Source organism: Danio aesculapii, chromosome 12 (assembly GCF_903798145.1).
Source record: "Danio aesculapii chromosome 12, fDanAes4.1, whole genome shotgun sequence".
Lineage (NCBI taxonomy): Eukaryota > Metazoa > Chordata > Actinopteri > Cypriniformes > Danionidae > Danio > Danio aesculapii.
Genome location: NC_079446.1, coordinates 38,383,913 through 38,397,558, shown reverse-complemented (window position 1 = coordinate 38,397,558; position 13,646 = coordinate 38,383,913). Strand labels below are relative to the sequence as shown.

The 13,646-nt window shown below is 33.0% G+C and overlaps 1 protein-coding gene across 1 annotated transcript in view; it reads right to left on the bottom strand.

The window, feature by feature from the left end:
• Nucleotides 1–3,488: 3,488 nt before the first annotated feature.
• The window catches only part of LOC130238699 (protoheme IX farnesyltransferase, mitochondrial), a 67,548-nt gene continuing 57,390 nt past the window's right edge, over nt 3,489–13,646 (bottom strand). Inside the window, exons 6-7 of the mRNA XM_056469796.1 lie at nt 8,665–8,897; nt 3,489–4,699 (exon numbers count right to left, since the gene is read on the bottom strand). Of these exons, the coding sequence (XP_056325771.1) occupies nt 4,275–4,699; nt 8,665–8,897 (658 nt within the window). The 3' untranslated portion in view covers nt 3,489–4,274. The remainder of the gene's footprint in view (nt 4,700–8,664; nt 8,898–13,646) is intronic.

The following is a 13,646-nucleotide window of genomic DNA, read 5'->3' as shown; positions in this document are numbered from 1 at the left end:
AAAAGTTTGATGTTCAATCATCTTAAATTTGTAAAATCTATTAAGTTAGCTTAATTCCTTCATGTTGTTCCAACACAAATTGATTGTGTGGAACCCATAATATGTTTACAGTGTTTACTCAACACTGTAAAAACAAAAACAAACACATTACTTCAGCTTGCTACACGTACATGAATTGATTAGTTTCCACTTAATTTATTACAGTTTTTAGTAGGAAATAAGTTAGAAAAACCTTCCTCCCAGCAAGCATTTTTTTTTTTTAAAGATGTCTAATAGATGTCTAATAGGCGTCTAAACATAGTCGTCTTAGCTAAAACAAGGCTAAATTTGGGCTGTCTAAATCTAATAGACACCTATAGACATAAACTAGACTAGCCATCAGATAAACAGAAATGAATGACTACACATAAAGTCTGTCTATATGACGACTAGTCTAGTTTTGGGCAATTCTTAGATGTCAGATTTTCACTGACAGTTTAGCCTTGTTTTAGCCAAGCTGTCTACATTTAGATGTCTATTAAACACAAAATTGTTTGCTGGGTTCTTTTAGGTGTAGGAAGTTGAAATAATTTATATAAGTTGATCCAATGAGGCGTTTTATTCAGCACAGGTTCCATACAATCCCTTAATCTCATCTAAATGCAAATCGGTTAAGTTAACTTAATGGTTTTAACAATGTTAAGTTTATTGAACGTAAAACAATTAAGTTTTCCCTCAACAAACTAAAGAACTGTGTTGTTTCAACTCATTTTAAATAAGTAGTTTGAACAAGCAGCACACTTTTTTTTTTTTTTTTGAGTATAGTGTCTATCAAATCCTCGCGTACTGAAAAGTTTTCGTCCCACACAGGGTGTCCATCCCGAAAATCAGATCGAGCGGAAGCTGTAAAAATCATGGTGGGAGAGTCGGCGGACCCCAGGAGGGCTGGAACTGCTATTCAATCTATGGACATGTTGGGAACAGCTGTTTCTCCCCCTCCATCCCGTCACTGCCTCTCTGATGTTAAGGCACTGGCTGCATCTTTACGAGGAGAGGAATGTCCAAATCTCAGCATACAGTATATGTGGGCATCTAATGGAGGTGCTGAGAGAAGTGGAACTGCGAGGGAAGTATCGAGTGTTGCAGCCGGACAGGTGCAGAGGTCGATACTTAGGAGATTATACAGGCTGATATCTTAGCCAAATGTGTCCAGAGAGAACAGAGGTTGTTTCCAGGGCCCGTCTGGAGATGCCGTGCATGGGAGAATTCTCTAATGCGAAACTTATGATGCACATTTATTAACAAATATTACTGATATCGCAAACATCATGTATGGGTCAAAGATCATCCAGACAAGTCATTTTTCTTTCCGCAACATGTGTGGATATACAGTGGAACAAAATGTTATGTCTCGCAGGACCACATAAATAAACAATCATAAATATGAACACAACACTGGATGTAAGAGCTATTTTAAACCTACGCATAACTAACATATTGGAACAGTAATCTAATTATATTAACTACTAACTATACACACAACCTAAGACAGAATATACAAGTACTTTTACATCAGGCAGAACAATATTGTGCAAGATATTGTGCAAAAGAGACAGTTTAAGTTTGAAGAAAACTAGTGCAACATGATTTGTGTCACATTCACAAGTAAATATTGCTTTCCTTATTGAGTACTTGTAAAATGGAGTTTAAATAGTGTCTGGTGCATTTGGAGAGAAGAGGGTTTCTACAGGTGGTTAGTCAGGCCACTCACCTGTGTGAAGCACTCTTAGAAATGCAGTTTTTTTTTTCTAAAGATATAATGTCTTATCATGGATGAGCATTAAATGAAATGTACAAGTGTCTTTATATAAATATTAAACATATATTAAATGTAAGTGTTTCATAGAACTGTTATGAAAATAAAAGTGTCAAAATATGAGGGGAAAAAGTGTTCTAGTTTTATTTGTTTAACTGAAGGATAATCGTAACAAGCATGACATTGGATTTTAATAATGCATTAGTTGCACAATGATTTATAAATGTAGTATTATCAAATTATTCCAGTATTAATCATTATTATAGCTAATGAAAACTGTAAAGTGTAAGCAATATTTATATAATACTGAAAAATATACTTAGTCTGCCTATTTTAATTAGAAATATAAAAGAATAACTGATCATTATTAAAATATTTAGCTGTCAAAAGTAAAACAGTGGTTTAAAGGATAGTTCAAAAGTATAAAAGTTAATTCCTTAAGATCTTAAATAGAGCTTTTTAAAATTATTTTTCTTTTATTTATTTGTTTGTTACAAACTATTGTTACACTGATTGCATTTTGGTCTTTAAATCAGAGCAAAAATGCAAGGAGAACTTGTCAGAAAAACATTTAAAAGACACATTCACATTATTTTGATGCTTGAAACCGCTTATTATCGTTCTGAAACCAATATAAACATTAAATATATAAATATATGTCAAAATAAAAATGTGCATTGGTTAAAAGGGCTACATAAATCATCTTTTAACCAATGTTTTATTAGATATTTTTTATATTTTTTAGATTAAATAAATTGATATGATTTTGGTAAAGATTCAAATGCCAATGATGAAAGTGTAGTATGTAGTATCTAGTAGTAGGTAGTAGCAGACTACGAGTACATTTACATGGACACCAATAATCCGATTTTAATACGATTAAGCCAATACTCTGATTAAGAGTCTACCATGTAAACAGTGAATTTTGATTAAGGTCATAGTCAAATTAAACTGAAATCGAATTAAGACACGTGGAGTATGACGATTTTAGTTGCAGTGCATTACAGACATGTAAACACCGCAATCAAACTATTACCATCATGTAGGATTTTCGCTGCATTTTGCGACAGGATAGTTTATACCTGTTTGACACGATTCTCTGCACCTATTGAGTCAGTGAAGGAACATGGACACTTGCATCGTGAAATGCAGAGGTTTTTTGTTCCCATACGTCATGCAATATCAAACTCCATTAAAACAACACTCTTCCAGGAGTTCATACTCGCATCCAATATCTCCTTTGTCACGGGGGGCATGCATAAAACACACCTGAATGAAACAAAGTACAAAACCGCAGTTAAAGTTGACAAATTAAAAATGAAACACACGAAATTACATGAAACTCCAGAGGAAATGTGGCTAGTGTGGGGACGCATTGATGTTAATCGAATTATGTTTTATAACATGAAAAACGGGATCATAAAAAGAACATTCAAAAAGCAACTCATGTAAACACCTTAATCATGTTATTGTCTTATTCAGGTTAAGGCAAATAATTCGATTACCGATATCCATGTAAACATAGTCAATGTCCATTTAAAAATAAAACAATATTAAAACGCAGCTTTAAGAATGAATGAATTATTTAAGAAAATAAAATAGTTCAAACATTGCACACAAGTTATCACCTAAAAAAGAAAACACAAGTGCTTCTACTGGCAGCATGCTTTCAAATCAAAACTCAAACACAAGCTTGATCGTAACATTTTATTAACATGAACTTTCTTTTATTGTGTCTTACACAAGTCATTGGTAGAGTGAGGTCAGATCTGTGTAAAACGTCGCCATTTGGAGCAAGCCAATGAAGTAAAAAAAACTCAGCACTTTTACATTCAATTAATTAACATCATTAATTTAATACTGGGGACTTCAAATGGGTTTATTTGACTAATTTTCAAATAATAAACTATCTTTGATTAATCTGATACCTGAAAGCTCTCCAAAATATCAGCCTTTAAACATCTCAACTCAAACTCAGAGGGACGGAGTTTCATACAATAATAAAGCCTTCTGGGCTGACAGATTTTTTACCAACCCATTAATTTATGCAATGAAATATTAGAAAGTGAAAACGTCACTTAGCAAGTAATTAAAAGAGGACAAACTTTGAAATGCATTAGCACAAACCGTTTTCTGCACTTAACCAAAACATCAACAGTAACGGCGATTTGAATGCAAAATGCTCTCTTGTAGACCTTCAATTTCCGTTATGCTTTTTACATAGACGCACATGAGTCTACAAGCTTTTAATCAACAGGATGGGGGCTGCGTTAAATAAATATATCATGTATTTACACGGACATTGATTTGTGTACACGTTACCTGAGTGAATTCAGGGATTTTTAGCACTTTTTTTCCCTGATGGAAACTTTCAAAATGGAAAGAGGTTATGATTTCTAACTTTTGGTGTCTTTTAAGTGCCAAAATAATTATTTAGTGTGCGACAGCAATTATCGAGCCAGTATGGAAGTATGTTGCTCTACAAAGCCAAAGAAGCCGAGCTGGACGTGACAGCGGCCTCGTCCTGCGCCACGCGGCTCTTTTTACAGGTGAGAGCCAGCAGCAAAAGCATGGGCAGATGCCAAAGACTACAGAAAAACAGCTTGCGTGAGTTCTGCCGATCGCCGTGCCTGTAAAACCTGAACGCCAGGTAGCTGATGTAAAGGTTAATGGGCAGGGAGACTAAAGGAAACGTCCAGGTGGTGACGTCCAGCACGGGGCCCAAAGCTGAGAGGAAAATCAGGGCCACGCTGTGGCGCAGGGCCACACGCTTACAAAGGCCAGGATGGGTGACGGACATCATTCGGTACCCGCCGCGCGAATAGTCCTCTCTCAGATTCCAGCTCAAGGCATTAAAGTGAGGAAACTGCCAGGAGAACAGGAAGGCTCCCAGTAAAAGTGCTCCTGGAGAAGAGACAGAGAGAGAGGAAGAGGAGAAGTGAATCAACAAAACAAGTTCTTCCGGATTATGGGTGGAGGAAGGAGGAAGGTGAGAGTGCCCTGCAGAAGACGGTTGATCATTGAAAATATGCACTAGTTCTGCACATCCTGCTGTGGAGGAAGCAAACAGCACACTGGCCTGTGTTCAGAAAGGTGACACTGCACAAACAGCAGAGTTTGTGTTTGGTGTGTGTGTGTGTGTGAGAGAGAGAGAGAGAGAGAGAGAGAGAGAGAGAGAGAGAGAGAGAGAGAGAGAGAGAGAGAGTATGTGATCTTAGAAAACACTCTTGTAGTGTAATCCTTTGGAAAACACAGAGCGCAGGGCAGCGGGACAGAGACCTCTCACCTCTCACATCTTTTTATGGGTTGTTTGTTTTTGAAAGGCTCTCATAAAATACCGATTTGGAGGAAGGAACTGATGGAGATAAGCTGACAGAGTGCTTTGAGGAAAGTAGATGGGTGAATTACAAATATGACATCTGTATATGACTGAGGGTTATTATTTAACATTGTATATTTTTAGAATTATTATTCTTTTTTTAGTCTGATGCTGCTAAATAATAACTGTTAATAATTGAAAAACATGGGTGAAAAGTTGGATGCATATGGCAGTGTGTGTGTATACTTGAGACTAAGCTGACACAGAATCTGTTCGCACAGAAATCCATAGATTTTTAGCCCATCGTTAAGTGTTTATTTACTCATGTAAATGTGTGTAAATTAATTTCAGTAATATTACTTACTAATATGCAAATGTTTATATAGTATATTTTAATACAGTTAGTAAAGTAATATTTTCTGTCTTTCAGTAGATATATGAGACTTGGTTTGTTTATGAAACAAATGGATTTAATTGGATTCGCATAGTAAACCTTAAAAGTTAAAAAGTAATAGCATTTTTATTTAATGTTTTAAAGTTTTTATTATTATTATTATTATTTTTGTACTAAATTTTGTGCAGAAATAGTAAAAAATACTTAGCTAATTGTGACCTATGATTTTGTGATGGTTTTTTGAAAAATATCATAAATCGAAGAATTATTTTTTTTTTTCAGAGCATAATGACATCTGGCAAAGATAAATGAATGTGTAGAACTTATTTTGATTATTATTGTACAATACAATGTACTTCTCAAAATTATATTAACAACAAGTTTAATAAAAAAAGAAACTTTTAACAAAATGACAGCTATGCTTGCAAGTAATATATTGCCAAAGTAATCTGCAATTTACTTGCCCAAAATAAGAAAAAGCTTACATTTCTTTTATTAAACTTCAAAAGATTATATTAATGGTTTGAGTTAAATGCATTAATTGCTTTCCCACTCATTTTTTTTATTAATACATATGTATAAAATTATTAATTAAATTATTTAATAGTGAATTAAACAATTAAAAATTAATCCACAAAAACAGAAACCACAGAACTTGATTTTAGAAAAAAGGCCCATGACATAATGGTTGACGTGTTTTCCATTCGGTTAAGATCAGCTTTTCTTTAACAATTTAGAATTTAATTATTAGAAAGTTGTATGAAAAAATTATATCGAATAAACAAAAATATGGGAAAAAAATTTAATGATATATAATAAAATAAGAGATGTTCTCATCCAATTTCATCCTCACCCTAAAAGAGGTCATAATAACATTCAGGTTTGGACATCTGAATAAAACCACGCTTGCAAAGGGCACTGAAACCCTCCTTACTTCAAGAGGCACATGCGGTTCTCTGAGCTCGGAGGAAAAACATGTAAATACACACACAAGCAAACACTTCAGCCGTTCGCTTGTGAGAAAACAGAGCTCATGGTTGCCACAACAGCACACTTTAATAGTTTAGTAGACCCCCTGCTGTCTTCCACAAACACTTTATTCAAGTATGAGACATCTTCAGAAAAAAAAACACCGGCTGCTGAGTGTATACACAACTGCAACACTCATAAGTGGACAGAGACCTCGGGACTGGAAGAAGAGTCAGTAAAAGTCAGAAGAGGCATATGGATCATGTACATCACTTCACTGGAAGGACTGCACAATTCTGAACTCTGGGGAAAAACTGAATGTTGAAAGATAGAGAAGGATTTTACAATTAAACATCGTGATGTGAGCCTAATTGGAGATTTCTGTTGAAATACGAACATTTAGCTTTGTTGCAAAAGAGAGTGCATTTCTTTATAGGGTAATTCATAACACTGCCAATGTCATTCATGTCCACGGTGTTTAAATGTGTTGCTATGAGGAGATCCTTGAGGATTTAGATGTTGAAAATGTCTACGAGAATCAATGAGTGTAGATCTTACAAGAATATCCAATGCTATCTTCATAACTTTTTGATTTAGTGGCTAATCCTTTAAATTTGTATGATCCTATTCATACAATTTAGTATGATTTGCTCATCGCCCAATAACGGTTGGGTTTAGGGGTGGCGTTTGGTGTTTTTAAAATCGTACATTTTCATACAACTCTTTCAAACTCGCATGAATTCAATTAGCCACTAAATTGACAAAAACGTAAAATAGTTACGTTTACTTGTGAGATCAGGCTGGAAAATCACTTAGTAAGGATCATTATAAAATTTCTTGGCATTCTTTTAACTATTTTTGAATCCCCGATGTGGAATTAAAAAATTTAAAAATCGAGAAATATATTAAAAGCTATTTTAACATTCAAAGAACACAAAAATCAGCCAATAAAATAGTAATACTTTATGACTGATTTAATATAAACAATTAAGCTTTAAAGAGAATAAGAAGCATATTTAAAAATAATACAGATAGTAGGATGGTAAAAAAATAAACTTGAGAGTAAAAGGTGGCAGTGATATTTAACTTTTTATGATCAAAAATCTATCAATTGACTTCAAAAGACTTAAATAAAGACTAAATAAAGCAGAGAATCATGGTGGCCAGAGTCCTTTAATGGTGCATTTTAATCCTTTTTTGATCTTCCACTGATTACAAATGTACTAAAACAGCAGCATGAACATTCTTATATAAACATCTCATTTCGTGTTCTATGAGAGAACAACAATGATTCTAGTTTATAACAATGTGCCAATGAGAAAATTCTAATACTTTTTGGGTGTAAACTATCCAGTTTAGATCACTATTTGTAGCAGCAATTGATTTTACTGGTCCTGTTTTGATTGTAAGTAACGTTTCGGCTATATCAACTTAACCTACTGACCCTAAAATTCTAACATGTAAAAGCAAAATTATACTTGGGGTGTACTCACACTAGGCTATCTGAACTGTGCCCAGGCATGCTTGACCCCCATTTCCCATTTCGTTTGACAAGTGTGAGTGCTCTGAATCGGGCCCTGGCATGGTTTAGTTGGCTGGCCCTCGCCTGGTTGGAAAAGGTGTGCCAGTGGCCCAGGTACGCTTGTAGAGTGAGTGCAAACCTGAAACCGAAACTGAAGATGCGACATCACTGTTAAGGGACTGTTTCATATGGATTTATTAATCATTTTTACTTTACAATGAGCGCAAACTGTCATAGTTTATTAAAAAAATACAAACCCCTCGCTGAACGACCTTCAGCAAACCTCCTAATACATGCAGTACGATGACTTTCAATAACATTTATGAAAAGTGAGTGTAAAAGTTGAGTGTCAAAAGTTGAGGATCTGTTCAGCAAAGGTTTGACTGTGTGTCAATGCATGTCAAACAACTTAAAGTGATACAAAACAATATAAATGAAGCAATCTCCATTGTGCTAAGCGAGAGTGCTTCTTTTCTGTTAAACTGAACAGTCGCATCATCGATGACACAAGCGTGCTCAGGCTCGGAAGGTTTATTGTGAGCCTGGGCCGAGAGGGAGAGGGGAGGGGGGCGTACTAGTGTGAGTACACCCTTAAACGTTAAAGAATCTTTAATAGGAAACCCTTAAAATGTGTTTTCCGTGTCACTGACATAATGTTTGCATACCTGGATCGAGAGAGCCGGTCGCTGCTGTCCAGCCCATCACAGGTGGGATAGCGCCCACCACTGAACCCACCCAGGTGTTGGCGATGCTGAGGCGCTTCAGAGGAGTGTAGCAGCACGTGTACAGGAAGATGTTCAGGGCGCCCAGGAAGCCAGTCAGAGGATTCACACCCAGGGTCAACAGGGTCACACCCGGGATCCCACAGGCCAGAGCGAAAGACACGGCATGCAGAGGGCTGAGGAGACATGGAGGACAACTTCAGAATGATGAATACATGATGTTTAGATGAGGTAATATTTTAATTTTTTATTATGTCCACTAGGGGTGTGTGATGTTTTTATCTAGGATAGCATCATAATAATCCTTTTAATGGTAACTTAAGCTTAATTATGAAGTGTCACATTATGCAATATATATATATATATATATATATATATATATATATATATATATATATATATATATATATATATATATATATATATATATATATATATATTTATATATATATATGAACGCATTTCATTGCATGATGAAGCCTATATTTAGAATGACCGTCAAATTTATGATATGATCAAATACATATGATTTTTTGTATAATATAGTATATATAGCAAATCCACATGAATGCAATTTTCCTGAAGGTAATATTGAGTGGCTCGCTGTATATTTCAGTCAATATTTTTAAATTAATCACTCTTTTGCCCTTTTTTGTCATCAAAAACAGTTCAAAACAAAGCTGCAGCTGAAAATCTTTCCATATTAGAGCAAAACTGTAGTCTGAATTAATCTGTTTTTATTTAATAAAGCCAATGATTCAAAGATGATGAATCCATATAGACAGCCACTTGCTTTGTTTCTAAATGAATCTATTTTGAAGAGAAAAGAATGATTGAATAAATCAAATATTAAAACAAACAGGAAGTTGCCACCATCTACTGATTATTTTAGTATAATAGTTATGTTAATCTTTATTGTGCTAATATTTAACAATAAACAAAACAGAAATGTTTGAATTATATGGCAGATAGAACGATCGAACGATATAGACATAACGATAGACAGTTAGACAGAATGATAGACAGGACGATAGACGAAGAGACAGACATACAGAGACAGAGAGACAGACATACAGAGACAGACAGACAGAGAGACAGAGAGACAGAGAGACAGACAGACAGACAGACAGACAGACAGACAGACAGATAGATAGATAGATAGATAGATAAAGAGACAGACAGACAGACAGACAGACAGACAGACAGACAGACAGACAGACAGACAGACAGACAGATAGATAGATAGATAGATAGATAGATAGATAGATAGATAGATAGATAGATAGATAGATAGATAGATAGATAGATAGATAGATAGATAGATAGATAGATAGATAGATAGATAGATAGATAGATAGATAGATAGATAGATAGATAAAGAAAGAGACAGACAGACAGACAGACAGACAGACAGACAGACAGACAGACAGACAGACAGACAGACAGACAGACAGACAGACAGACAGACAGACAGACAGACAGACAGACAGACAGACAGACAGACAGACAGACAGACAGACAGACAGACAGATAGATAGATAGATAGATAGATAGATAGATAGATAGATAGATAGATAGATAAAGAGACAGACAGACAGACAGACAGACAGACAGACAGACAGACAGACAGACAGACAGACAGACAGACAGACAGACAGACAGACAGACAGACAGACAGACAGACAGACAGACAGACAGACAGACAGACAGACAGATAGATAGATAGATAGATAGATAGATAGATAGATAAAGAGACAGACAGACAGACCAAAAGATACATAGAACGAAAGATAGAACGATATAGAATGATAGATAGAACAAAAGATAGATGGACAGACAGACAGACAGACAGGCAGAATGATAGATAGAACGATTGATTTATCTAAAATTCTATCTGTTCTGACTGAACAGACTGCAAACCAAAAATGGTTGTGAACAGCAAAAGATACCAATGGTATGAGCTGGAGTCCCTGTGCTAATGTGTCCTGTGTTAAGTTAAACTGAATTTTGGTTTTCATAACATGATGAACTTTTATATGAAAAGATCAAGCAATGATTTGATCCCTTGTGTATTCCAACAGATACATTTACAAACCAATAACCACCACCAAAAGAAACTAAATGACTTCAATTCTGTTTGTGACCAGAGCGGACTGAGAAGGAAGCGTGCATAAAGCGCATATATATATATATATATATATATATATATATATATATATATATATATATATATATATATATATATATAAATAACACAAGTATCTGAGATAAGCTTTAGTGTGGTTCTGCGAGTTATATTAAAACAAAAGCTTGTGGGTTTCTGCTACAGATTAAACCTCTCCTGGCCACATTTCTCTGTGCTCCATTGGCCGACCACTTCCTCTAAGGTTTATTAAAAGCAGTCAGATCCAATCCAGCAGAGGCGTCTGGTTCAAATTCACAGCTAACTGCTCCATAAATTAGAGGGGTATTGAGACAGAGACCAAAGCGTAGAGAGGAAAAGAGGGCAAATTTTCCTCCCAACAGCAGGAGATTCCATTTTAATGTTATTATCATTGTTATGGCTGTTTTATGTGGTGGAGGGGTCTATATGAGCCCCATAAGTTAACGGGGTGAGATCAGTTGTTTGAGGGATAAGGCTGACTAACGCTAGGAGCAAAGCCACTGGCATTTCCTGCACTACATGAAGGAAATTACTATTCTAACGCACCGTAATAAACTAGATATTTCAAGTTTGTGCATTATTGAATTCATCTAGTGTTACAACGGATTTGTTCATCCAATGGGCCACTTGTAAAAGCACTTTTGAGTTATTGAAATGGCTGTCAGGTCTTGATAATTCAATGTGGGTGACATCAGGGTTTCATATAGCAGCTTTTCGCATAAAGAATCTGAAAAGTATCCCGGATGAGGCCTAAATAATGTCGACTGGTCATTGGAAAATAAAAATAAAAATGTAACTTTAGTCTTCTTTTGAGGTTACTTAAACTTACATTACTCATCCCACATGATGTTATCATTTTATCTGTGTAACAGTATCAGATCTGTATTCTATTTGTGTCAAAATAAAAGTAACAAATGTTTGTAATGGGAGAGCTCATGAAAGCAGAAATGAAATGTTCTATTCCTGTGTCTGAGGAAAAACACACATTATGGAATTTCTTTAAATTGAAGTTGGAATGAAACAAAGGTTGCACCATGGAATGAAGAGAATTTATTACACTAAGTAAAATAGTATATATATATATAGAAAAATGGTAAAACATTAAAAAAAGAATTTGACATTAAATTGATTAAAAACATCAGTAGATTCACAAACTCAAAATTATAAAATAATAAAAGCCGTTACTTTAAAATATTAAAAAGATATTGACATTAAATTTATTAAAAACACCACTAAATTCACTCAAATTCTAAGATAATAAAAATAATAAAAAGCAGCTACTTAAAAATATTAAAAACTGTATAAAAAAATAAAAAAAAAAACCAAGACCAAGTAAATTTACTAAAACTCCAAATTATAAGATATTAAAAAGCAGTTACTTTAAAATATTAAATTAATTGTAAAAATTAAAAAAAGAAATTGACATTGAATTTATTAAAAACACTTGTAAATTCACTAAAACTCTAAATTATAAGATAATGAAAATAATAAAAAAGCAGTTACTTACACTAAAGTTAAAATACACTACTGGTCAAAGTTTGGAGTCAGTAGGATTTTTAAATGTTGAAAAATAAGCTTCTCCTGCTCACCAAGGCTGCATTTATTTAATCAAAAATACAGTACAAATTGTAAAATGGTGAAATGTTATTGCACTATAAAATCACTGTTCAAAAGTAGTTTATAATTTAATTTAATAATTTATTCCATTGATTGAAAGATGAATTTTTAGCTTCCAGTCTTCAGTCACATGATTCTTCTGAAATCACTCTAATATTAATTATTATTATTTTTATTATTATTATTATTATTATTATTATTATTATTATTATTATTATTATTATTATTATTATTATTATTATTAATAATAATATACTTATCACTATTATTATTATTATTATTATTATTATTATTATTATTATTATTATTATTATTAATGGTAATAGTAATAAAAGCAATAATGACTGGTGTAATATAATTAGCAGTTACAAGAAGCAGTTATTTAAAATTGTAATAAATATTTAACAATTTAACATTTTTATTTACATTTAATAAATGCCGCCTATAGATCAACAGAATAATTTTCTTTAAAAAAAAACATGGAAAAACAACTGACCCCAAACGTTTGACCACTAGTGTATTTAAGTAACTGCTTTTTATTTATTTATTTTTTATCTTATAATTTAGTTTTAGTGAATTTACTGGTGTTTTTGATCAATTTAATGTCAATTTAAATTACATTTTTACCATTTAAAATGTAAAAAATTAAATTACAAAAGAAACTGACATTAAATGTATTAAAAAGCCAATAAATTCACTAAAACTCTAAATTATAAGATTTAGAGCAGTTACTTTAAAATATTAAACTAAATTATAAAAATTAAAAAGAAATTGACAAAAAAATAATTAAAAATGCCAGTAAATTCACTTAATTTCTAAATTATAAGACAATAAAAAACAGTTACTTAAAATATTTTTAAAAATGTAAAAAAAATTAAATGTATTTAAAACGCTAGCAAATTTATTAAAACACAAACCTTTAAGATAATAAAAATAATATAAAGCAGTTACTTAAAAATATTAAAATAGATTGTAAAAATTAAAGAAATTGACATTGAATGTATTATAAATGCCAGTAAATTCACTAAAACTCATAAATAAAAATGTAAAAAGCAGTTACTTTAAAATATAAAAAATAAAAATTAAAAAGATATTAAATGTATCAAAAAAACCACTTGTAAATTCACTAAAACTCTAAATTATA